Genomic DNA, 27,506 nt, shown 5'->3' with positions numbered 1-27,506 from the left:
GAATTTGGAACTCAAAATTTAATGGTTAAAATAAATAATGAATTGAACTGTTTTTCTCAGAGGATTTACATATGATATATGGCATTCATATATATATAAATTATATATTTGTAAAGCATATTAAAAAATTTAAAACAATTTTTAAATGTGCCTGGCACTTGGCAGAAACTATATAAACTATATAAATATTATTGTTATCTGTAACATTGGGTAAGTTACTTCATCTTTCTGAGGCCTTATCTATAAGATGAAGAAGTTGTATGAAGAGATGGAGAGAACCTCCAAGGTCCCTCCCAGCTCTAAATCTTTGAGCCTATGAGCTCATTATCTGACTTGTGCTGGCCTGAACGCAGGTTTGATTATGATCTCCTGACCAATCACATTAATTTTCTTGCTAATTTAAAAAGTCAGGTATCAAACAACATGGCATGGTAAAGAGAGTGCTGGAGATAGGTTTGAATCCCACCTCACACAATTATACTATACTCTGAGTAAGTTACCAACCTCTCAGAGGCTCAGTTTCCTCATCTATAAAATGTGCATCACAATCATCTCACTACTTACCGTAGGGGATGTTATGAGGAAAGTGCTTTGTAAAGCTTTTTAGTTGTTCAGTCATTTCAGATGTGTCTGACTCTTTGTGACCCCATCTGGGGTTTTCTTGGCAAAGATCCTGAAATGGTTTGCCATTTCCTTCTCCAGCTCGTTTTACAGATGTGGAAACTGAAGCAAATAGGGTTAAGTGACTTGCCCAGGGTCACACAGCTAAGAAGTGACTGAGGCCAAATTTGAACTCAGGAAGATGAGTCTGCCCGACTCTAGGCCCAGCCCTCTATCCACCATGCCAGCTAGCTGCCAGAAAAATATTACATAAATGCTAAAGAAGGTGTACTTCAGTTTCTCAAGATAAGTAGGATGAGAAGCCAAACATGTTCTGCAAGGTATAATAAGTTTTGAGTATCTTTCTTTGTTGTAAGTATATTTTAATTTCTTGAAGGTGGGGCTTAGATTGTTTTTCTTCTTGGTATCCCAGAGCCTTGCCTATAGCTAGCACAGAGTAAATATTGCTTTAATTGATTGAATTACAAACAATGCTTGATGTAAATAGAAATCAGAGTGATACTTCACACGATGGATTTAGCCCTAACTCTTACAACTGTCTACCTACTGCTGAGGAAGCCTGGGCTCTAGACCCATGGCTGCTGCTAATCAGCTAAGTGACCTTGGGAAAGTCACTTCTATTCTCTGAGTATCCATTTCCTCCTCAGTAAAAACAGCTAAGTGATAAATCAAAATAAATTAATTTTTAAAAAATAGCTAAGTGGCACAGGGAGTCAGAAAGACCTGACTTCAAATTCAACCTCAAACCCTTACTGGCTGTTGACCCCTGAGCAGGTCGCTTAACCACCGTTTGCCTTGGTTTCCTCATCTGTTGCTGTTTAGTTATGTCTGACTCTTTGTGACTCCATTTTTGGGATTTTCTTGGCAAAGATATTGGAGTAGTTTGCCATTTCCTTCTCGGCTCACTTTACAGATGAGGAACCAAGGCAGTGTGGTTGTGACGATCAAATGCGATGATATTTATAAAGCGCTTAGCTTTAGTCAGCCTGGCTAGTCAGCCCTATTTAAATATTAGCTAGTATTAAAAATAAGGGGAATGAACTCGGTGGTTGCTAGGTGGTCCCTCTCAGCTCCAGAGCCAGGATCCTATTATCCTTCCATCTTTAAATTCTGGAACTGCACAGGAAGTATTGGGTCCTAGCATAATTATGGAAGGTACAGTGAGGTTTGAGTCATGGAAATTTGGAGCATACACATGTGGCATGGATTACCCCTAAACCAGAAAACTGAGAACTGAAAGTGTTTATTAGTATTATAAGGCTATTCCAAGTGGCTTAAATAAAGCCCCTTGAAAATGCAAATGCGTAGTATTTACTGAAATGTGTTAATTCTCATGTGCAAATATTTAAAGAGGTAAGCCAGTAAGTTCTAGGGTCTTTGATTATACTAGATACCAGAGCTTTGACCCACCCAGCGTCTAATTTGTTTCCCTTTAACTAATCATTTAGATTTACTGGGAGAGCTACATTAAGGAGTCAGACTTTTAGCATGCCTGCTTTCATTAGATCCACTCTCAAAATGTTTTCATCTTAAGCACTGACTCTGTTTCAGTTTAATGTTTCAGTGGTATCCTATGAAAGTTCATTAACATAGTTTTGAGCTTTTAAAAAAAAAATACACAATGTGCCAAGGGTTTTGAGTTACACAGAAGGGCACCAGCACGCCAAATTGGAATCTTTCCATTTAGAAAATGAGAACTGTGAGTTTTATTTTATTGACATCTTTTCTATTTTATTCCTTAAGATAACTAATTTCTAATTGATGACACCACTTCTTATTTAAAAAGCAATTACTCTGTGAAGCAGGGACTGCTTTTACCATGCGGATCATCCTTGTCTTGATTGTTGAGAAAAGGAGAGGAATGGCTTGGACTTCTCCTAGGCCAGCCCACAATCCTATCACCAGCTAAGATTGGTGGAGAGAAAGGAGGAACAATTTTATTCTCACTCTGCCTACTCAAGGTTGTCCTGTAGGACTAGGGAGAGAGTGGGTGGCCACCAGTTCAAAAACATTCAAGCCACCACCACTATCAAGAATACTTAAGGGGCAGCTAGGGGGTGCAGTGGATAGAGCACCAGCCCTGAAGTCCTGAGTTCAAATCTGGCCTCAGACCAAACACTTGACACTTACTATCTGTGTGACCCTGGGAAAGTCACTTAACCCCAATTGCCTAAAAAAAAAGAAAAAAGAAAAGAATACTTAAATAGGGGCAGCTAGATGGTGCAGTGGATAGAGCCCCAGTCCTGGAGTCAGGAGGACCTGAGTTCAAATCTGACTTCAGACACTTACTAGCTATGTGTCCCTGGGCAAGTCACTTAACCCCAATTGCCTTAAAACAATGAGAATACTTAAATATTGATCCCATCAGTTTGGGGTTTCCTTACAGTGGTACAGATCATGACTCATCCATGTCTGCCCATATTATTCAACTTTTATCCATGTTCTCCCAAAAGTTTGACACATCAGAGTCTATCCAACATGCTAGGGGCTACTGAGGATACAAAAGCTATTTATCACTGAGATCCTTTAAAATGAGTCATATCAATCTGTAGTGCTAACTGAAGTTTATTTACTTCTTTGAGTTTCTGAGAAAAATAGGTTAGCTTCTAGGTCAGTGAGGATGTGGCTTAGTACAAATAAATCAATATCCTGTAGGGAAGGGTGTGTGAAGGGAATAAACATTTCTTAAGAACCTACTATGTGAGCAGCTCTTTTTGTGGTGGCAAAGAATTGGAAATTGAGAGGATGCCTGTCAATTGGGGAATGGCTGAGCAAGTTGTGGTATATGGATGTAATGCAATACTATTATGCTGTAAGAAATGATAACAGGCTGACTTCAGAAAAACCTGGAAAGACTTGTATGGTCTGATGCTGAATGAAATGAGCAGAACCAAGAGAATGTTGTACGATGACTAATATTGATAAACTTAACCCTTCCCAGCAATACAAGGATCTAAGACATCTCCAGAGGCCTTGTGATGGAAAATGCGATCCACATCCAAAGAAAGAACTATGAAAGTTGAATTCCTATTTTTTTTTCTCTTCTGTTGAGTTTTGTTCCCTCTTTCTGATGGTTCCTCCTATTGGTTTTAATTTTTACTCACAACACCACTAATGTGAAAATGTGTTTAATAAGAATATAAATGTATAGCCTATATCAGATTGTGGGCCATCTTGGGGAGGATGGTGGGGAGGAAGGGGGGAAAAAATTTAAACTCGAAAGCATATGGAAGTGGTTATTGATAAATGAAAATAAATTAAATTTTTTTTAAAAAAGAACCTATTATGTGCCAGGCACTCTGCTAAGTGCTTTACAAAATTATCTCATTTGATCCTTACAACAACCCTGGGAAGTAGAAGCTACTATTATCCCTATTTTACAATTGAGGAAACTGAGGCAGACAGAAGTTAAGTCATTTGCCCGGGGTTAGACAGCTAGCATCTAAGGTCATATTTGTATACAAGTCTTGCTTAGCCCAAGCCCAGCGCTCTATCCACTGTACCCCTGGCTTTCATCCTATAGTATGTGTGTTGCTAAGTTGTTTTCAGTCACGTGCGACTCTTCATGACCCCACTTGGGTTTTTCTTGGCGAAGACACTGGAGTGGTTTGCCATTTTCTTCTCCAGCTCATTTTACAGATGAAGAAACTGAAGCAAACAGGGTTAAATGACTTGCCCAGGGTCACACGGCTAGCAAATGTCTGAGACCACATTTGAACTCAGGAAGATGAGTCTTCCTGACTCTAGGCCTGATGCTCTATCCACTGTACCACCTACTTACCCTATACTGTGTGTAATGAAACATAAAATTTTTCTCCCAAAGACTCCAGAGGAAAGCTGTATATAGATTTTTTTGCCTGTGTACTTTTGGTTTGGGAAATGTTCATAGAATATCAGCATTGAAAACTGTAACACACTACTAGTTAATGGTAGATTAATTCCCCCTCATGCCCTAGGCACTAAGATCCTGGGGGCTTCTCCTTTTTTCTTGCCTCCTACAACTATCTGGAAGGAGTAGGGATATGGGAACCCCACCTAATTGCTAGAAAGTTGCCAGAAGTGTTCTATAGGGGCGAGGAGATAGAATATTCATGTTTATGTCTCACCACCATTTTCTTCATAATCCTGCTCTTACTGTGTTACAAAGCAGCTGCGTCCCCATTTCTACCATGCTTTTATGGGCTTTGAACACTTTCAATACTAAAGGTGAGTGGATCTAGGTTCTATGGCAGGCTGGGCATAGAGGAAGATGCTTTCAATTTTTCTCCCAGTCTCCCACTGAAAAGATAGAGACCCATAACTGCCTTAATTCTACTGGCCTTGGGAGCCACAAGACTTAGGTGAGGGCCTATTGAACTATCCATCAGTGCCCCAGGAGAATGATACAGTGAAAACAGTCATGCAGATTAGCAGAGGGCTGCAGATACAACATCTGGAAGAAATTAAGCCAAGTCTAAAAGAAATTAGGCTATGGGGAAATAAAAATTATGGATAAAATGAAGGAGAAAAAGGCATATAGCACAAATTATCTTGGCTTTTAGGTTAATAGATAGCTCATCTCTGTGCCACTGATGGAAGAAGAATTGGAAAAAGACTTTAACTTTAGGTTAGTAGCTCATCCTGTTAATTTATTCTTGGAACTTAAATAGTCCTGACTTAGGGGAAAATGAAAAAATTGTAATAATGAAGGGAAATAGCAAATCTTATATTTTTGTACTCCCTTTTAAAGAATGTCAGTGCCTGAGACGGAGTTGAACAGGATGATCTTGAAGGTCCTTTCCAGCTCTAAATCCTGTGACTGATGAGATGAACTAAGTCATATTCTTCCAACTGGCTTCCTTAATAGAAGCCCACAGGATTAGCCAAGATGAGCTTTTTAAAAATGCAGTTCCATTTAGAGAAATAAATATTTTAAAGGAGCAAGATCCAGCTCTTGGAGGGGATAACTTAAGCATAGTTCTCATCTACAGAACGATTTTCAGGAATGGAATACTTAATGAAGCAGTTAGTATGTCAAGGATACAGATGAACAAGACACTGCATTTTTGTTGTTCAGTCCTTTAAGTTGTGACCAACTTTGTGACCCCATTTGCAGCTTTCTTGGCAAAGATACTGGAGTGGTTTGTCATTGCCTTCTCCAGCTTATTTTGCAGATGAGGAAGGTGAGGCAAACAGGGTTAAGTGATTTGCCCAGGGTCACACAGCTAGTAAGTGTCTGAAGCCAGATTTGAACTCATGATCATGAAATTGGGTCTTCCTGACTCCAGGCTCTGCACTCTATCTACTGAGGTACCTAGCTGCCCAAAGGAATGCCTACACCAAAGAAATCACAGGTCTTTGGTGTATTAAAACATGATTAAATCATTGATTTTTTTTTAGTAGTATTAGTAAAGTGATGGCTGTCTGCACAAGACAAAATAAGTCCTCAGGAGTCTATCAAAATTAACTTTACATTTTGTTCATTCATTCAACAAATATTTATAGGGCTCCATATATATCAGACTATGCCCTGTGCAAAGGTAGACATTGTTTTTTCCAGTTCAAAAATTCTGAAAGTGTTTAGATCCTTATGTTTGTCTGGATCTCTGTATATTCTTATACATAATCTCTTAAATATCTGATTCTAAGAGGCCTTTCCTAGCACCTACATTCTTTTTTAAAAATTATTCTAAATTTAATTATTAAAAAGGACATTTCTGGTATGTAGGAGAAGAACTTACAAATATGGAAGAAGACATGGGGGAAGTGGACATCAGATGAATATTACTTCAGAACACAAAAAGAGGATCATATATAAAACTGATTCTCTACTTCCTACTGCTTGCTTAGTTTTTTGGAAATATATAATAAATTTGTTATTTCTAAAATTGTACTTCTTGATTACTTCCTTCTGAACTTCTTTCTGTTTTACCTATTTTTAAATGTTTCAATGGACTTCTTTTTGTAAAACAGCATAACTATTGCTATTCCCCCTTTCCTCTGATTAAAAATTGGAAAGAAGAGGGGGCAGAGCCAAGATGGCAGAGAGAAAGCAGTGACTTGCTTGAGCTCTTCCCCAAACCCCCTCCAAATACCTGTAAAAAAATGGCTCTAAACAAATTCTAAAGCAGCAGAACCCACAAAAAGACAGAGTGAAACAAATTTCCAGCCCAAGACAACCTGGATGATTGATCAGAAAGGTATATCACGCCTGGCTGGGAGCAGCCACAGCGTGGGCACACAGGCCACAGCAAACCTGGAGCAGGCCTCAGAGGACTGAATTGTGGGCAGCTGTGGTGGATTCCAGACTTCTCAACCTGTGAACGCCAAAGACAGCTTAGAAGGTCAGTGGGAAAAGTCTGTTTCTGCAGTGCTGAGAGAGAAGCGAGGTGGTCTTAGCTCCATTCCCCAAAAGCACAGCCCTGGGGAGGCAGCTGCCTCCTGACCTTCCGGCCCACAGACTGAGGGGGAATCCAGTGGCTGATCAGAGAGGGATTGCAGGGATCTCTTTGCCTGCTGAGGCAGGAATCTCTTCTTTGCCCGTGCTTGGATCTGGGTCACAGTTCTGGATGGGGGTCCTGGGGTGAGGAGGAGCGCTGGCATGGTGGAGCTTGTAGTGGCTGTGAAGAGAAAATCCTCCTCACAGTTTCAGGACAGAAAGGAGTGCTTGTGGTCACCAACAGACCAGAGCACAGGCCAGGAAAGGAGTAAACACCTCGACCCTTATCATACCACCTTGGAAGAACTGAAAATTTACAGATCACTACAAGTATCTCTGAAAACAGCTATACAAACCCCTGAAGCTTGGGACAGTACATTCTCCACATTGGAAGCAGACTCTTACCTTAACAAAGAGTTTAAGAGTCAAGTAATTGGCCAGGATCATAAGCAAGCAGCACAAAAAGAGTCAGACTATATTATCTTACTTTGGTGACAAAGAAGATCAAAACATACAACCAGAAGAAGACAACAAAGTCAAAGTTCCTACATCCAAAGCCTCCAAGAAAAATATGAATCAGTCCCAGGCATTGGAAGAACTCAAAAGGAATTCTGAGAAACAAGTAAGGGAAGTAGAGGAAAAACTGGGAAGAGAAATGACAGTGATGCAAGAAAATCATCAAAAACAAGTCAACAGCTTGCTAAAGAAGACTCAAAAAAATGCTGAAGAAAATAACACCTTAAAAAATGACAAAAGAGGTCCAAAAAGCCAATGAGGGGAAAAATGCCCTAAAAAAAAAATTGGCCAAATGGAAAAGGAAGTCCAAAAGATTACTGAAGAAAATCTTCCTTAAAAGTTAGAATAGAGCAATTGGAAGACAGTGACTTTATGAGAAATCAAGACACTTTAAAACAAATCCAAAAGAATGAAAAATTAGAAAAGAATGTGAAATATCTCATTGGAAAAACAACTGACCTGGAAAATAGATCCAGGAGAGAGTATTTAAAAATTATTGGACTATCTGAAAGCCATGATCAAAAAAAGAGCCTAGACATCATCCTTCAAGAAATTATCAAGGAAAACTGCCCTGATATTTTAGAATCAGAGGGCAAAATAGAAATTGAAAGAATCCACCAATCTCCTCCTGAAAGAGATCCCCAAAGGAAAACTCCTAGGAATATTGTAGCCAAATTCCAGAGTTCCCAGGTCAAGGAGAAAATATTACAAGCTGCCAGAAAGAAACAATTCAAGTATTGTGGAAACACAATCAGGATAACACAAGATTTAGCAGCTTCTACATTAAAGGACCACAGGGCATGGAATATAATATTCTGGAGGGCAAAGGAGATAGGATTACAACCAAGAATCACCTACCCAGCAAAACTGAGTATAATCCTTCAGGGGAAAAAATGGTCATTCAGTGAAATAGAGGACTTTCAAGCATTCTTGATGAAAAGACCAGAGCTGAATGGAAAATTTGACTTTCAATACAAGACTCAAGTGGAACATGAAGAGGTAAACAGGAAAGAGAAATCATAAGAGACTTATTAAGGTTGAACTGTTTACATTCCTGCATGGAAAGATGATATTTATAACTCATGAGACCTTTGTCAGTATTAGGGTAGTTGGAGGAAAAAATTATATGTATGTAGATAGATAGATAGATAGATAGATAGATAGATAGATAGATAGAGGGCACAGGGTGAGTTGAAGATTAAGGGGTCATATCTGGAGAATAAAATTAAGGGATAAGAGAGGATTATACTAGGAGAAGAAAGGGAGAGGTAGAATGGGGTAAATTATCTCACAAAAAAAACATAAAAGAAAAAGCTCTTACAGTGGAGGGGAAACAGGGAAGGTGAGAGGGAATGAGTGAATCTTATTCTCATAGAATTTGGCTTAAGGAGGGAATAACATACACACTCAATTGGGTATGAAAATCTGTCTTACCCTACAGGAAAATAGGGGAAGAAGGGAACAAGAGAGCAGGGGTGACAGAGAGGAGGGCAGATTGGGAAAGGGGGTAATCAGAAGCAAATACTTCTGAGGAGGGACAGGGTCAAAAGAAAGAATAGAATAAATGGGAGGGCAGGATAGGATTAAGGGAAATAGAGTCTACTATGTCTACTATGGAAGTGTTTTGCATAACTGCATACGTATAACCTATATTCAGTTGCTTGCCTTTTCAATGAGGGTGGGTAGGGAGGGAGGAAGGGAGAAAATTTGGAACCCAGTTTTAAAAACATATGTTTAAAAAAAATGTTTTCACGTGCAACTGGGAAATAAGAAATACAGGAAATGGGGTACAGAAGTCTATTCTGCCCTACAGGAAAATAAAAGGGGAAGGGGATAAGAGAAGGGGGGGGAGATAGAAGGGAGGGCATAGGGAAATGGATATTCAGAATGCATGCCATCATGGGGTGGGGGGAGAGGTGAGATGGGGTGAAAATTTGGAACTCAAAATCTTGTGGAAGTAAATATTGAAAACTAAAAATAAATAAATTCATATTTAAATAAAATAGAATAAAGAATAAAAACAAAACCAAAAAAAAGGAAAAAAATTGGAAAAAAAAACTTTTTAACTAATAAGCATAGCCAATCAAAGCACAGTGGCCATGTCCAAAATGAATGTCCCTTTATGCACTTTGAATCCATCATCTGTGTGTCAGGAAGGAGGTAATATTCTTCATCATAGGACCACTGGAACCGTGGTTGGTCATTGCTTTGTTAATAATTCTTATGTTCTCAAAGTTTTTTGTTTATAATGTTGTTGTCCTTGTATAAATTTTGCTCTTGGTCCTGTTTACTGCAGTACTGTGTCCTGCATCAGTCCATATTACTTAGCATTCTCTGAAATGGTCTCTTTTCTTATTCATTCATGTTTAGCGACTTGTTCAGCCATTTCCCAATTGATAGTTACCCCCTTATATTCTAGTTTTCTTTTCTTTTCTCTGTTTCCCCCGATCTTTTCAGGATCGGGAACTTACTTTTGGTTGTGACTTTTTCTTCTTTGGTATTATTCTCCCCTCTTAAACCTCTTCCTGTCCCTATCCCCATTTGTTTCTCTGTTAGTTTGATACATTTCTGTATCAAAGTGTTAGTGTATATATGTGTATGTATGTGTTTAGCCCTCCTTTGTCAGACAAAAGTGATATTCATCTTATTCCCACTCCCCCTATTTTTTTCTTGTGTTTGTAAAATCTCACACATGACAAAAAATAGCAACTTCCACTCCCTTCTCCATCCTTTCTAAAATAGTGTATTCCTCCTTTTGGGGGACAGCAAGGTGGTACAGTGGCTAGAGTATCAGACCTGGAGTCTGGCAAACCTGAGTTCAAATCTAGCCTCAGACACCTACTAGCTGTGTGACCCTGGGGGAGTCACTTAACCCTGTTTGCCTCAGTTTCCTCATCATAAAATGAGCTGGAGAAGGAAATGGCAAACTGCTGTAGCATCTTTGCCAAAAAAAACCCCAAATGGGGTCATGCAGAGTCAAACACGATTGAACAATAATGAAGAATTCCTCCTTTTACCTTCCCTTCTCTTTTCTCTCTTCAAACACTCAGAACACAACTAATCTACCCTAGGTTCTCTGTTCTCTCTCTTTTTTTTAATCTATTTTTTAAATCGAATTATTTAATCTATTTTTTGAAGACATTTGGGTTCAGAAGGGACAGTTGTTTCTTCTTCTCCATTAAAACGTCATCACATAGCCCTTTCTAATTGATTGAATACATTTACTTTTCTAGACTTCTCTTAATTCTTGCGTTTGTACTTTAAGGTACCCTACTCATCTTTTGACCAGTTTTCCCCTCTAAGATTGTACATTCAGCTTTACAAGATAAGTTGTTCTTGTTGGTATGTTTAATTTTTTGCCTTTTGGAATATTGTTCTCCAAGATCTCCTCTCATTTATAGTGGAAGCTACAATGTCCTATGTGATCCTGACATGGTTCCACTTGAAGTCCTTCCTTCTGTATGTTCCTGATATTTTGCCTTTGACATGAAAACTCTGGATTTTGGCTATGGCATTCTTGGATCTTCAGGACTCTCTATAGCATCTCAGGACAGAGTGCTAGGGACTTTGGAGCCCTTTGGACTGGAGTGTCCCAATATGAACACCATACTGCCACTCCCTGTTTCTTCTACCTTGGGGATTTCTGTCCTCCCTGGGTCTTTCTTTGAGGCACTTTATTCTTCCTGCTTTTAGGCACAAAATCTTATAGGCTATATGTCTTTGGGGAAGGGGATGGGAACAAGCATTTATTAAGTACCTACTATGTTGCCAGGCACTATGCCAAGTACTTTAGAAATATTATCCTATTTGATCCTCACAATAACCCTGGGAGGTAGGTACTATTATTATCTCCATTTTGTTGTTGAGTAAACTGAGGTCGACAAAGAATAAGCAATTTGCCCAAGGTTACATATCTAATAAGTGTGTAAGGGTGGATTTGAACTCAGATCTTCTTGACTTCAGACCTAACATTCTAATCCACTGCACCATCTAACTGCCTTTCTGGTTGTGCTAGGAGGGAGGCTTTGTTAGTCTGCACTGGTGCTGGCTTTACTGACAGCCAATTTTCCTATTGCACGTGGGCTTCTTGCTAACTTTTTTCACAGTTCTGGGGTAGAAGTCACTCACTGTAATTTATCACTAACTGTCATGACCATTATTCACTCTGTGGCAAATTTTAGGCTTATGCTAGAGAAGGTACGTGGAATCTGGACAGTGTTTCCCATTCACATATCAGTCTAGACCAGAAGTCCCTTAACATCTATCTTCAACCTCTAATACATAACTCAGAGAAAGAAAAGTGATTCAATTCAATTCAACAAACATTAAGTATCTACTCTATGCAGGGGTCATTGTGAGAGGCAGCAATGATATAACCAAGTTGAACTATCTTCAGTTATTTAAGGCATAGTAAATTGACTTAAGGTACTCATAATTATAATTCATCGGAAAGATGCCAACATCATGTAGTAGGGTGTAGAGAAAGACGACAGGGTAAGGGATAGTAGGGTAAGACATTGAAAGAAGGGAAAGTGACAGGAAGAAATACTCTGTGTCCCAAAAGTCTTACTGCAGATTTACAAAATCTGCAATAAGATTATTAGGACACAGTATATTAAAAACACACTGAAGCCTGAAATTAAATCATTATTTCTTGGTAAAGTAAGGCCATGTGTTCTGTTCATTTGTTTCTCACAGTCTTTTCTGCACTAGAAGATTCTTTCACTATTTAAATCATTTAGGTCTAAGGTTGGAACTATTACAATCATCTTGAATATGTTCTGGTTTCAAAAATTGCCTTATGATTTTTAAAGCATTCTGACTGCTGCCTCACACCTTCCTAGAGCTTGCATATTGCCCTATATTTATTTTCTAGCTATTGTTCTATTGATTCATGCTATCTGAGTTTAGGTTCATAATCGTGAGGTTTGTTCGGGTTTTTTTATTATTATTATTAACCAAAAGAAATAGAAATCTAAAAATAATTATTTGCTTAGTAAGCACGACTTTCCTATGAGAAACCTTCCTTATTACTAGCTTTAATACTTAAGTAGTAAGATTTAAGTATCATTTGAACAAAACTCAAAGGTGGCATTTTAGCTGCCAAGTCCTGAGCTTAAATCCAGCCTCAGATGCTTACTAGATGTGTGACCCTGGGCAAGTCTGTTAACCTCTATTTGCCTCTGTAAATCTATTTGCCATCTGTAAAACAGGAATAGCACCTACCTCCCAGGGTTGTTGTGAGGATCAAATGAGATGATAATGTTAAAGTGCTTATCATGGTGCATAGCACAGGGGCAGCTAGGTGGTGCAGTAGATAAAGCATCAGCCTTGAAGTCAGGAGGACCTGAGTTCAAATGCGGCCTCAGACCAAACACTTGACACTAGCTGTGTGACCCTGGGCAAGTCACTTAACCCCAATTGCCTAAAAAATTAAAATTAAAAAATAAATTAAATTAACACAGTGCATGCCACATAGAAAGCACTGCATAAATGTGTTGTTGTTCTAACTACTCATGACCTCATTTGGGGTTTTCTTGGCAAAGCTACTGGAGTGATTTGCCGTTTCTTTCTCCAGATCATTTGACAGATGAGAAAATTGAGGCAAACAGAGTTAAGTGACTTGCCCAAAGTTATACAGCTAGTAAGTATCTAAGGCCAGATTTGAATTCATGAAAATTAGTCTTCTTGACTCCAGGCCTGGCACTCTATTCACCACACCACCTAGTTGCCTCATATAAATGTTAGCTATTAATATTAATTAAAGTTGAACCTTTCGACTTTAAATTCATCCATTAATACTTAACTAAGGATCAGGATTCCTGAAATTCTCTAAATAAAAAGCATTTGGCAGTCACATTATAGTTGTACATAATTTTATAGGCATGGCCATTTAAATTAAACTGCTTTGACAGCTATTAAAATACCATTTTCAGAGGAACCTTATATTATTACCATGTGACATTATATATTTAACTTATAATTTTTAATGGTTGTATTTTGTTCAAGAGGGTAAACTATTGTGATGTTGTAGACAGAAGCAGAATTCTATGAAACATAAGCATTAATACTCTATATTGTTTATAATGACAAGTATATTTTGTTAGTCTCTAAGGATAATGAAGCAGCTCCATTTGATCTATTCCTGGTCCAGAGAAAAGTTGTGACCTCAAAATTAGAACACAAAGGTAAAGAATCTTTCCTTGCCAAATCTGTGTTTTCTCATGTGGTATGGTTTTGTGTTTTATTTTTATTAAATAGTTGATGAGATCATTGTTGATGAGTCACAGTGGCTTTGTGCCAATTCAACTCCCTTCCAGTTGCAAATCCAGAGGATGCATCATTACCACAGCTCTCTGTTTTAACTATTGCATACATATTTGATGAACACTAATGATTATAATATATCAAAACTAATTTCTCTCTGTCCCATTACTCTTTACCCCAGTAGAGGAGGGAGGAAACAGGTTGGTTTAAATAAGTATCTTTGGAAAAACAGAAAAGCTACCTCCTCCAGACTACATGCAAACTCCCTCCAGTGGCATTTCAGATTGATAACCTGGGCTGGAAACCTACTGTTGGCGCAATGAGGTCATTGTCTCTGGCTCCCCATGGCCCTGTTTTAAGTAATCCCTGATCAAAGCACACACAAAGCAACTTCTCCTGCTATAACATTTGCCCCTCCAGTCAGTGGTGAAGACATTTAAGTTTGAACATCACGTCCTTCTATACAAGGCTCCACAATATTGTCCCTGGTGCTTAATCTCTGACTTCTCTCAGACTTTCACATTTCTGCCCTACATTCTCAAAGCTTATGCTCCTTTTCATTCCTTTCTGCTGCTTCTGTGTCTGCACGGGCTTTCCCTCTGTCTTCTCTGCTTTAGAATTTCCCCTACTTTCTAACAAGCTGTCTCTCTGCCTCCTCCAGGTGATTCCTCAAAACACGCTCTGAGAAGCCCTTCCTGAAGGAACGGAGGTCTCCTGAAGACCAGTGGTAGATTCACCACAGCTCCCTTTGGTCCCCTACTTCCACCTCTTTCCTTTAAGTGTGTGACTTTTCATTTCTCTTTGTTAACATTTCTCTCTGTTTCCTGATTAGTCAGAAATGTGTTGTTAATTAATGAAACAAAGACATTGTTCCAAGAATCAGAAACTCACAGACTCTGGTTCCTGCTAGCCTGTAGATTTGCTCTATGGTTTTACTGGATCACGTAGGTGCTTCATGGCCACATCCATAGAAAATACATCCTACAGATACAAATCAACTTTTATTTTTTCCAGACATCCTTTTCTCATACTGTGTTTCATTACTTACATGACTTTAATGGGGTGGAAAAGAGGTTATTTGTTCATTTAAAATAGAGTTGAAATGTTTGTGAAGCACTTTATATAGGTTAACTCATTTAATCCTCATAATGACCCTGTGAGGTTGCCGCTACTTTTATCCCCATTTTATAGGTGGGGAAACTGAAGCTGATAGAGATTAAGTGACTTGCATGGGGTCATACAGCTGGTGACTGTGTAAGGCAGGATTCAAATTCAGGTCTTCCTAACTCTGACTCATTCCAATGCATCATTATTATAATATTTGTTATTACTATTATAATTAGGAATTTCTCTTTAGACAACTAGCTACTTTCTAGTTAGTTCAGTTGAGTAGAATAGCATGGATATGATTCCTAGTAAGTCTCAATTTCAATAGTAATTAAAATCTGTAAGTAAATCACTTAACTTTTCTGAGCCTCAATTTCTTTTGTATAAAAGGGGAATAATAATGATCATATTTTTTGCTTTATGTGTTGTGACAAAAGCACATTATAAATGTGAGCTGTTATTATTAGTAGTAGTCCATTTGCAATAGGTTTGCCCATAAACAAAATGTCTTGGGCGGACATCTATGCTTGAAAAAAATAAACCTAGTTAACAATACTTATTTTTATTGTGATAACAGAATTAAGAAATAGCAAGATTTAATTAAAAAAAATCTCAGGTCAGAAGACACCCAAACCTTTATTAACTTATTTGTGTGTGTGAGATCTCTAATTCTGACCTCATTAAAAGTGTTTTCACCAAAAAATAATACTAATAATCGAGGTCTTCTGGAGGAAGTATAAAGTTTAGTAATGATTCAGACCCATTCCTGTCGGAGCTTACCATGTGATAGCTTTACTACCACAGCCATAGCCCCTAACCCCACCTTGGTGTGCCCAAAATAGGTCTCCTTTGTCACAATGGAATAAAGGAAGAAGACATAAATCTTTACACATCCACCATCACTACAGAAAAAAAAAATTCCAAATAAATGCTTTATTGATGGTTGATCAATAGAGCATACAGGCTTGGGTCCAGAGAACATTTTAAGTGTAAGCATTTACATCTTAGAAATCAGGAAACCCTATAAATAAGAATTTAATCTGTTGTTTTTATTAATTTCTAGACTTAAGAAAGTAATGGATAAAAAGTTAATAATGAATCACAGTGGCTTTGTGTTTTAAAGCCAGAGAATACATCATTACCACAGTGATCTATTTTAATTATTGCATACTTATTTGATGAATACTAATGATTATAAAATATCAAGACTAGTTCTCTCTGTCCCATTATTCCCTACTCCTGCGGGGAGGAAGGAAACAAGATGGTTTAAATGTATATTTTGGTGAAGTAAGAAAATCATTCCTCTAGATTACATGCAAATTCCCTCTGTTGTCATTTCAATAATGCAGATTAATAATGCAGATTAAACTTTAAAGTATGTCATGCATACATTTTTCCCAGAGGTACAGTTGTTAAACATTGACCAGCATGTCATCTTCATATACAAAAGACAGTGCATTTGAAAAGTTCTGATTTTAGAGGTTAGAAGAGGGAATTTCTTGGCACATTTTAATTAATAACTTTAAAAACCTAATTGAAAATAAAACTTTCATTGTTGGAAAAGGGGGAAAGGGGACATTGGAAGGGAAGGAGAACAGGAGAAATGAGCAGAGGACCTGGGCCAGACATTGTTGAACCTGCAACTCAGAGCAATCCACATTGGTGATGCTATATCCTTTCTTGTTAACATCTCCCTGCCCCAGCTAATCTGAAATATGCCTATCTTCAACTTCCTTTTTTATCCCTCCCCCCTCAAAGAAAAAGAATTAAAATCCTGATTCAGAGGCAAAGGCTAGCCTTCGTTATAGCCTAGATTCTACAGCAACCTCCCTATCACACATCACTGTGAACTTTTTATTATCAAGAGCAATAGACAGCTAGGTGGTATACTGAATAGAATGGTAGACTGGAAAGATCCAAAATCACATCTGGGCTCAGACACTTGCTAGCTGCATGACCCTGGGCAAGTTACTTAATGTTGGTATGCCTCAATTTCCTCATCTGAAAAGGGGGGTAATGAGAGGCTCTACCTCTCAGGGTTGTTGTAAGAATAAAATGAGATAATATTTATAAAGTGTGTGATAATATTTATAAAGTGAAACTATATAAATAGGAAGAGGAGTATTACAATAGGGATTTTTAGTCTAGTGTTCATGAACTTGGGATTTTTTTCTTAATATTTTGATAACTTTATTTAAATATAATTGGTTTCTTTTTGTAATCCTATATATCTTATTTTATTCAAAAACATTATTCTGAGAAGTGGTCCATAATCTTCTCCAAACTGCTAAAGGAATCCATGACAAAAAAAAAAAAACCTCTGGTCTACAGGCAGGTGATATAAAAAGGTACCTCAAGTGCCAACCCTCCCAGAATGGTTGAACAAATTACATTTCCATACAATGCCAAAACAGGGTGGCTTGATCCTACAATTAAGAAAACATAAAATTTAATTATAAAGTTTAAACACAAGCACCATGTTTGAACAAAAAAAGGAATATTACACTTTTATAGGCTGTTGGTCATTTTATTTCATTTTCATAATAGTAATATGATCTTCCTAATTGGAATGCTATGCAGTAAAGAAGAGGGTACAATATCATATTTGGTTATTACATTAACTGTGAAAGTTGAGGCCCAAGAGATGTTGGCCATCAAAAATTCAGTATTCCATGTATGACTGGCATTTTAATTGCCATGAACTATAATCTATGCAATTTAAAATAGACTGATGTCTACTAATGTTCAAATATTACATTTTTCCTCCTAACTTTCCAAATGGTTTTGAAATGAACTATTTCTCTTAATAGATTTAAATGCTTCTGTTGACTGCAGCTTTGATCAGGGGATTTGTGATTGGAAACAGGATACAGAAGATGATTTTGACTGGAATCCTGCTGATCGAGATAATGGTATTTAAACTATATACTGATTTTATACACTGTGACAGAGGTGAAGGTAAAGATAATCTTTTATTCCAGCATTAAATTATTATCACTCTATCCCTCTTGAATTTATTTTGTGTTTTTTATATATACTTGTGTATGTCGTATTTCCCAAGAAGAGGTCATTTTGTTCAGCCTCCTTTTTTAAGGAGAAAATGGCATTCCAAAGATGTTGATTCCATTCAGATAAAAGCTCCTGCATTAGAATGTAAGCCCCATGGTTTTATTTTTGTGTCTTCCTTGCTTAGCACAATCTCTTGCACTTTGTTGTTGTTCAGCCATGTCCAACTCTTCATGATAGGGGTTAGTTGGCAAAGATACTAGAGTGGTTTGCCATTTTCTTCTCCATCATACTTAGCAAAGTCTTAATAAATGTTTATTGAATTGAATTGCACCTACAAAATTTTGCAAAACAGAACAATTTCACAATTGGTAAAACAATAGGTTCTCTTTAATTTTTTTTTTTACCATGAGTTTTCCTTTTTTTTTTTTTTTTGGTCCTTGCATCCTAGGGGGAAAAGAACCTTTTAATGAAGGATTACATGACTGATATTTAGGGATATATTTAAGGATAGCAAATCTTCACTCTAATGAATTATGTCAAGTCATGTGACCAATAAGTAAATAAGCAAACATTTGTGATTTGTAATTTTATGTTAGAAATCAAGTGACCAATTAAATTATAACAAGTCTGTTCAATTGAATTATACATCTTATAATATCAAATAAATCACATTAAATAATTTAGTCAGATTATTTGGGTTCTGATTTCAGTTCTGTCACTAATTAGCTATATGACCATGAAAGAGTCCATAAGGCATAATAAAAAGATAACAGGATTTATTTTAAAGTAAATTTAATTTTTTCAATCCATAGAAATCTACTTTCTCTCCTCCATTCTACCCACCCATCTACCCCACCTTTTATTTCCCCATTCCCCACTGACAAAAAAAAAGAAAACTCTTATAACAAATAATGAGCAAAACAAATCTCTACATTGGCCTTGTCTAAAAATTATGTATAATCCCACATCTTGAATCTATCATCTCTCTATCAGGAAAGAGGGTGCATGCTTCATTATTGGTACTCTGGAAAAAGACGAGCCATGGCCCACAACAGTCCTGATTGTGTCCTGAACCAGATTAAAATGTAATTGGGAAATATTTAACAAAATAAAAAATTATAAATCAAACATAAATAATGTTAATAGGTGGTTTTCTAAGTCAATATGTGGCTCACAGAGATCCTTATGTACAGTTTAATGGCCTCCATTTCTATTTGAGCTTGAAATCACTACTCTGGAATCATGCATTGCATTGATCAGAATTCTTAATTCTTTCAGAATTGCTCAACTTTAGCCTGTTGTTATTGTATAAATTCTTCTTCTGGTTCTGCTCACTGCACTTTGCATCAGTTCATATAGTCTCCCTGTACTATTCACATATCATAATTTGTTAAGTCATTCCCCAATTGATGGTACCCTTTTGGTTTTTTGATACCATAAAAATTGCTGCTATAAATATTTTATATATATGGATCCTTTTCCTCTCTCTTGGGTCTCTTTGAGTTACAGGCCTAGTAAAAGCATTATTAATTTTGTATTATTGCTTTCCTAAAGGTCTGGAATAATTCAAAGTTCCACCAACACTGCATTAATGTGCTTCTCCCACATCTCCTCCAACATTTCTCATTATCCCTTTTTTTGTCAACACTGTCAGTGTGATAGGTATGAGATTAAATCTCAGTCATTTTAATTTATAATTCTCTAATTACTAGTTATTTGGAGAATTTTATATAGCTATTAATAGCTTGGAATTCTTCCTTTGAAAACTGTCTATTCATATCCTTGATCAAATGAGGGATGGCTCTAATTCTTATAAATTTAAATCCATTCCTTATATATCTTGGAAAGAAAAAGAAAATGCCACAAAGAATCTGTTGCTTACAAGAAACACATTTTAAAAGACAAATACAAAATAAAATGGAAAATAAAATACAAAATAGAATGGAAAAAATATATTATGTGTCAAGTGAAACAAAATAACCAGGAGTTGCCATCATGCTATCAAACAAAGTAAAAACATTCAAAAAAATAGACAAGAAAACTATATTATACTGAAAGGAACCAAAGACAATAAACCATTATCAATAATAAACTTATATGCTCCCAAATGCCTTAGCATCTAAATACATAAAGGAAACATCTGAGCTTCAAGAAGACATAGAGAATAACACAATAGTGACAGGAGACTTCAATAAAAAACCCAGTTTTGGGTAAGTCTAACAGAAGCACAGACTAAAAGAAAAATATGGCACTGAACAAATTTCTGGAGAAATTAAAATTGAAAAATTTCTGGTATATTCTAAATAGGACAGCAAAAGAATACATACTTTTACATACATACATACACACATATATTTCTCTGTACCACATGGAACTTTTACAAAAATTGAACATGTACTGGGGCACAGAGATATTGCAAACAAATGTAAAACAGTAAAACTAGTCCATATATCCTTTGTAGACCATCATGCAACAAGAATACAATTTGGTTCAGGGACCACAAATAAAAGATATAGACCCAAATTGAGACAACAATGAAATCTTAAATAATGAGATCAAAGAATATCTCATAGAAACAATGAATGACTATGTGAAAAAAATTAGAATGATGAAAGAAGATGCTAAAATTTCTGTGATTACAACAATGTAAATGGAAACAGCATACCAAAAAAAATCAAATATAAATGTAACAAAATTACAAAGGTCAAACAGGACCAAAATGAAGACATATGAGATAACATCCCCAACCTACCCCTTCATAGAGGTGAGAAATCCATATGTTTTCAGATTTTTTTCAATATATTAATCAATTGTGCTGACTTTTTGTTTTTCTTCTCTAAAAAATACTAATTGCCATATGGGATAGTCCTCTGGAAAGAGGGAGGAGGAAAGATACATGGATTACTATGGTGGTGTAAGAAACAGAAAATATGAATAAAAACATTTTTTAAATTACTACAAAGATTTTCCCCCAGTTTTCTGCTTTCCTTTTGATCTTAGCTCCACTACAGGCCATTGGAAGATTTGGAAGGCCTGAGTTCATATTCTGATGTCAAAGTAGAGTTCCACTATCCACTACTTGTATAACCTTGAGTAAGTCATTTCTCTTTGGTCCTTACTTTCCTCATCTGTAAAAATAAGAGGACTGGGCCAGATGATCCTTAAGATCCTCCTGTGATGCATAGTCCATTCAATTTAATTCAGCAAACATTTATTAAATATTTACTAGTAGCAGACACCATGCTAAGAGAAAAAAGATGGAAATAGAATAGTGCCTACTCTCAAGGAGCTTATATTCTTTTTACTTTTTTTATTCAAATTTAACATATTATAAATAAAATTAACATTTCCAGATACAAAGTAGAACATAAGAGATTATACATGAATCTGAGAGTCTCTATATAGCTTTTCTGACTTTTAAGTGTATAATAAATTTAACATGTGACTTTCAAAGGTATTCTGCTTGAAGAAAATTAGATTCAAATGGAGTCAACTTCTTTGGACCTCAGTTTTCTAATTAGCAGCATGAGGGAATTGTTCCTTCCTTCAAATACTAAGATATTACAACTTAAGTAATAGAACTTCAATCTTCCTTATAGGAAACTAGAATTCAGTTTATGATATTTTATTAATTGAAGAATTTTCCCTAACGTGAATTTCAAGGTTTGTTAACAGTGACTTTCTCTTCTCCCAAAGCTGTTGGGTATTACATGGTAGTCCCAGCCTTTGTAGGACAGAAGAAGGATGTTGGTCGTTTGACACTTCTCCTCACCAATCTTCAGCCCCAAAGCAGCTCCTGCTTAATGTTTGATTATCGACTCGCTGGAGAAAGAGTGGGGATACTTAGAGTGTTTCTGAAAGATAAAAATAATACTCTTGCCTGGGAGGAGACCAGCAGTGAGGATGGAAGATGGAAGACTGGGAAAATTCAACTGTATCATGGAATTGAGACTACCAAGAGTGTGAGTGAAAGCAAACTATTTACTTTTCTCTATCCACTGATATGCTTATGTTCAAAGATTCAAACAGGGAATAATTAGCAGATTCATGAACCAAGGTTCTGTTAAACTTTGCTTGTAAAAAGTAATGGGTAATAACTTGAAGACCATAATGCCATGATTGTAGATGTCACTACAGAAAAGCCTAGATATCCGTAAAGCTGGGACAAAAAAAAAAAAGAAAAAAATCACAAACTTTCAGCAGCTAGATGCATAGTAGATAGAATATTGGACTTGGAGTCAGGAAGACCTGACTTGAAATCCTGCCCTAGATACTTGCTAGCTATGCGACCCTGGGCAACTCATTTAACCTCTTTTAGTCCCATTTTCCTCGTTTGTAAAAACTCTGTTTGCCTCCATTTCCTCATCTATAAAATGGAGATGATATTAGCAACTTTCTCCCAGGGTTATTTTGAGATCAAATAAGATAATATTTGTAAAATGTATCAAAAACTTTAAAATTCTATGTAAATACTACCTATTATTATTATTAATGCCCAGAGAGTTATTAAACTGGCTGTACCCTTTGACCCAGCAATACCACTACTAAGTCTTTTTCCCAAGATGGAAAAAGAAGGGGCAGCTAGGTGGTACAGTGGATAGAGCACTGGCCCTGAAGTCAGGAGGACCTGAGTTCAAATCCGGCCTCAGACCAAACACTTGATACTTACTAGCTGTGTGGCCTTGGGCAAGTCACTTAACCCCAATTGCCAAAAAAAAAAAAAAGAACAAAACCAAGATGGAAAAAGAAAAGAACCCATATGTTCTAAAATACTCGTTGTAGTGTTCTTTGTGGTGGCAGAGAACTGGAAATTTCAGGAATGCCCATCAACTGGAGAATGGCTGAACAAGTTGTTCCTTGTTTTGACCCCTGGGACCACACAAAACAATTCAAGTTTCTCTTCCATGTGACATTTCTTCTAATAACTGAAGACAGCAATAACATACCCTTTATGTTTTCTCTTCTCTAGGCAAACAGTCCCCAACTCCTGTCTAATTTCAAGTCCCCTTAGTATTCTAATTTCTCTCCTCTGAACATATTCTTTGTGTCTTTTTTTTTTTTTGAGGCAATTGGGTTTAAGTGACTTGTCAGGTCCTCCTGACTCCTCAGCTGGTGTTCTATCCACTGCACCACCTAGCTGTCCCTCCTCTGAACATATTCATCTTATCATTATCCTTCCAAAAACGTGAAGGAAGGAAGCACTTATTAAGCATCTATTATATGCCAGACACTGTGCTAAGTGCTTAACAAATATTATCTCATTTGATCTTCACAACTACTCTAGGAGTTTCCATTTTACAGTTAAGGAAACTGAAACAGACAGAGATTAAGTGACTTGCCAAAGGTTACAGAGCTAATAAGTATCTGAGGTCAAATTTGAACTCAGGTCTTCCTATCTCTGGGCCCATCACACTTTCCACTGCAATACTTAACTACCTATGATACTCAGAACTGAATATAACAATCCAAATGTGGTCTGAGCAGAACAAAATACAATGGGACTATCATCCCTCATTGTATCTGCCTAAGCAAAAACATGCAGTAGACTTAGGATTAAACAGGTCTAAAGGTTTTGGGGTGCTGGGAACCCCAAGATCGCGGTATTGGGCTCTGCCTGAAAGAATTCAACTCAAATCTTCTTCCATCCTGAGAATAAAGTTTATTAGTGATAAATCACATAGGCCATGTAACACCCAAGGGGAAGAGCAGGCAAGAGAAAGTCTCAGCCTTTTGGGCGCCTTTTGGGCATGAGACTCTCAGCCTGGAATGAGGGCCAGGGTAGATCTTATATACTAAAGTGACTTTGGGTGACCAGGGGAGGGTCTGGGAAAAGGGTGTGGGTAAGAATTCTGATTGGAAGGTCTGAGAGATTGAATAGACTATGGGAATAGATGATGAGATCAAAAAAGGTGGAGCTAGGGCTTTCAAAGGGAGATAAGGGCTGGGGCCTATAGACAAATAGAAATCAGATTCCCTTTGGGGCAAGGGGCAAAGACCTGGCTTGGGCCACACCAATCAGGATCACTGGCTTATTTGCAGTTTTCAAAACCAAGTAAACTCCATGTGGACATGGAGAAGTCGGGGATATCACTCAAGCCAGACCAAAGAATAGTTCAGTGTTGTCTACACTGGAGCATTGATGATGGGGTATGGGCCCAAAGTGAGACCTTTGTCCCAATTTGGGCTCCATTTGTCTATGGGCCCTAGAAAACCTTTGGACTGTCCTTGAATTCTAGATCTCTGGCATTCTCCTAAGGACATGATTCCGTGGTTTTGGCTACACCCAATCTCCCAATTACCTAGCCTGGCCCTCCCTATGGCCCCAGGCCACTTCTCACCCTTGGTCCCACCTAGGCTCCATTTCCCTGGAATTCTATTACCTCATAGACTACTTGGCCACTCCTAAATATTACCTCATAGAATGCTTGGCCACTCCTGGACCCCTCTCAAAGTCTTTCTGTCCATCTTGTCTCCATTAAGATGTGCAGATTTTTGTAATCTAGCCAATAGCCCATAGATGCTCAGATTCCTTAAATGTCTACCTAATACAGTGAATCTTCAATAAACCTTGTTTTTGGCTGAAAAAGGCTTGGGTCAAATTCTTTCAGGCAGGACCCCTAACCTCTACACCTCATCATTGGCAGCAGACATTTCCCATATATGCAAGATGTGTTGTTCAAATGGCTTTGTTTAGGGTAAGAAGACTATGGAGCCCCCATCATAAATGCCCTAACCTGTCCACATATTCCTGGTTAACTGTACTTTCTGTCATGACTGCAGCTGCTACCAGGCCACTGCCTTTTGACTACACAGGTGATTGTCTAAATGCCCTTAGTAGTAAGAAGTCTTGGGGATCTTCCCATTAGCCACTGCTCTAACTCCATTCCAAAAAACAGAGAAGAGCAAAAAGTTTATAACAGCAGAAAACCTGGCTCTGTTCTCCTCTACCCCCCCTTGTATGAGACCTCTCTATGACTAAAAAAAAAAAAAAGAAAAAGAAAAAGAAATTAGAATATAAAAAATCAAAAAGAGTGAAGACTAGGGATTCCTGAATTCTACAAATCACCTCTGAGATTCCCTCTCTTCTCTTTGGCAAGTCAAAGGAAGTAGAGTTCAATGACGACAGCAGGTACCAAGTCACATCTATTTTTTTGGTTTAGCACAGTATAGTAAGTGCTATATAAATGTTAGCTGTTGCTATTATTAGTGTATTTGCAGGTTCCTTATCTGTGAAAATGAGTGAATTGGACTAGAATCCATTGGTTCTTAATCTTTTCTGCATCAAGGACCCCCTTGGCAGTCCAGTGAAGCCTATGGATCCCTTCTCAGTATTTTAGATGCATAAAATAAAATATATAGGATTACAAAGGAAACCAGTTATATTGAACTACAGGCCTCAAATAAGGAATCCCTGGCAGATGATCTCTGAAGTCCCTTATAGTCCTAAAATGCTCTGGCATGCCATACCATTGACTCAGACCTAGGAAGCAATTTCCAAATCTCAAACATATACATATTTGTTGTTGCTGTTGTTTAAACACCTTTATTCTTTCTCAGAATCATGTGGAGTTTCAGAATATTTTAAGTGTTTGGTACTTGCTAGTGCATTTTCTTAAGATTCAGTTCCCTCAGGAGCAGCTAGGTGGTGCAGTGAATAGAGCTCTGGCCTTGGAGTCAGGAGAACTCACTTCAAATCCAGCCTCAGACACTTAACATTTACTAGCTATGTGACCTTGGGCAAGTCACTTAACACCCATCCCTCACCAAAAACAAGCACAACAATGACTCAATTCCATCTGTTTAGAATTATCTTACTTAGAATACATGATTCAATATGGAGAACACTTCCCACACACCCTTCTCTAACCTCTTTATCTTTGGAGAGAATAAGCTTGCAGTCCTGTTTGGTAGTTATTCAATGTTTGCTAATTATTTCAAAGGTTTTAATTCCACTTTTCTCCTCTTATAGGTCATTTTTGAAGCAGAACGTGGCAAGGGCAAAACCGGAGAGATTGGTATGGACACTGTCTTATTAGTTTCAGGCATATGTCCTAAGGGCCTTTAATCTATGAATTGTTGAATGTGATTTTTAATTTTTCTTATTATTTGTTCTTTAAGCTAGTACTGTACTTTTTTACATAATAGCATAGATACCAACACATCCTAGAAATGCTAAGAAACTGAAATTTACTATGAAATTTACTTCTTAGTACCCGTTTTTATCTGAAATGTACTAATACTAGCTTTACAGCATAGTAGTCCTGTGTTCATTAAGTATAGAAATGCCTATTCAAATTTTTGCTAAGTGTATGGTCTTTATTCTACATACATGAGCTATGGAATTGTTATATTCAGCTTCTTCAATTATAAAAAAAGCACAAAGAAATGTCTAAGTGAAATGTGCTTTTATGACACTTCTATGAATTTGTCATAATTTTTTACCTAATGACTTGGCCTATTGTTTAACAGTAAGTTTTATATTTACCTTAAAATAACAATTATATCCAAATAATCATATCATATTGTAATTTAAATACTTTTTTAAGTGAAGAAATGAGTATTAACTCATACTCTGCAAGGTTATTTGCATATTAGAAAAGTGGATTTTGTTCTTTTTTCCATGAAAGTACTTTATGCCCTTTAAAAATTATTTCCTATAGAAAATCAAGAACTGATCTTCAGTAGGAAATTGAAATTGATGAGGTGCCATGCAGATCAGTACCAGTTCCTATGTCTAAAGCCTCCCAAAATTCATTAGGTCAAAAGTCAGCAGGCCTCAGATTTAACAAACTCTCCTTTCTATCCCATTTTTGTTAGGCTTTCATGATTATTTATGTTTGTGTGGAAGTTCTAAGTACCTTGATTATCCTTAGGTGTATTAGCCTTATCTTGAAAACTTTTCACCTATGTGTAATAGAATATAATATTACCTTCTATTTTTTATAATATTTGACTTTTCAACGAGTAAAGTACTTTTTATATCATAACATAAATACCAATACATCCTAGAAATGCAAACTGAGCACAGAAACACGCCGTGAGCAATGGCCTTCTTATCGAACCTTTTTAATATGAGCTGTACTAATACTTGCTTTTTCTAGAGCACTACAATGTTTTATCATTCTGCTTATTTGATTCATAAAGTATGAAAATGCCTCTAGCCCCCCTTCCCAAGTGCATGTGCTTTATTTACACAAAGTATTCAATTTCACTGTTCAGCTTTTCCAATTAACAAAAAAAGCCTAAAGAAATATCTAAGGGAAGTATTTTATTTCTATGACACTTCTGTGAACTTGTGACAACATTATTTTTACTGACTGACTTGGACTGATTTTTAACAGAGTGTATTTAACATTTTTAAAGTGTTCTCAAGGCAGCCCACAAAGGCCAGTCCTTTGGCCTCAGGGTGATAGTTCCTTGATAAAACCCAAGAGAATGAGTGAGTGACAGAGTGTTCTCCACAGACTACAATCTTAGGTTCACAGCTTTTTTATTCCATTTATTCTGCAACAACTCTCATTCCACAATATCCCTAATCTTTAGGAAAACAAACAAGTATTCATCTATT

General features: G+C 37.0%; 1 protein-coding gene across 1 annotated transcript in view; it reads left to right on the top strand.

The window, feature by feature from the left end:
• Window positions 1-26,003, top strand: part of EGFL6 (EGF like domain multiple 6) — a 68,271-nt gene extending 42,268 nt beyond the window's left edge. Inside the window, exons 9-12 of the mRNA XM_021007515.1 lie at window positions 13,663-13,743; window positions 17,740-17,841; window positions 21,635-21,900; window positions 25,908-26,003. Of these exons, the coding sequence (XP_020863174.1) occupies window positions 13,663-13,743; window positions 17,740-17,841; window positions 21,635-21,900; window positions 25,908-26,003 (545 nt within the window). The remainder of the gene's footprint in view (window positions 1-13,662; window positions 13,744-17,739; window positions 17,842-21,634; window positions 21,901-25,907) is intronic.
• The last annotated feature ends 1,503 nt before the right edge of the window (window positions 26,004-27,506 follow it).

The sequence above is a fragment of the Phascolarctos cinereus genome, unplaced genomic scaffold (assembly GCF_003287225.1).
Source record: "Phascolarctos cinereus isolate Bilbo 61053 unplaced genomic scaffold, phaCin_HiC Scaffold_726;HRSCAF=1367, whole genome shotgun sequence".
In the NCBI taxonomy this organism is placed as follows: Eukaryota; Metazoa; Chordata; class Mammalia; order Diprotodontia; family Phascolarctidae; genus Phascolarctos; species Phascolarctos cinereus.
The sequence above is the reverse complement of the archived record's forward strand: the minus strand, read 5'-3'. Positions and strand labels throughout refer to the sequence as shown.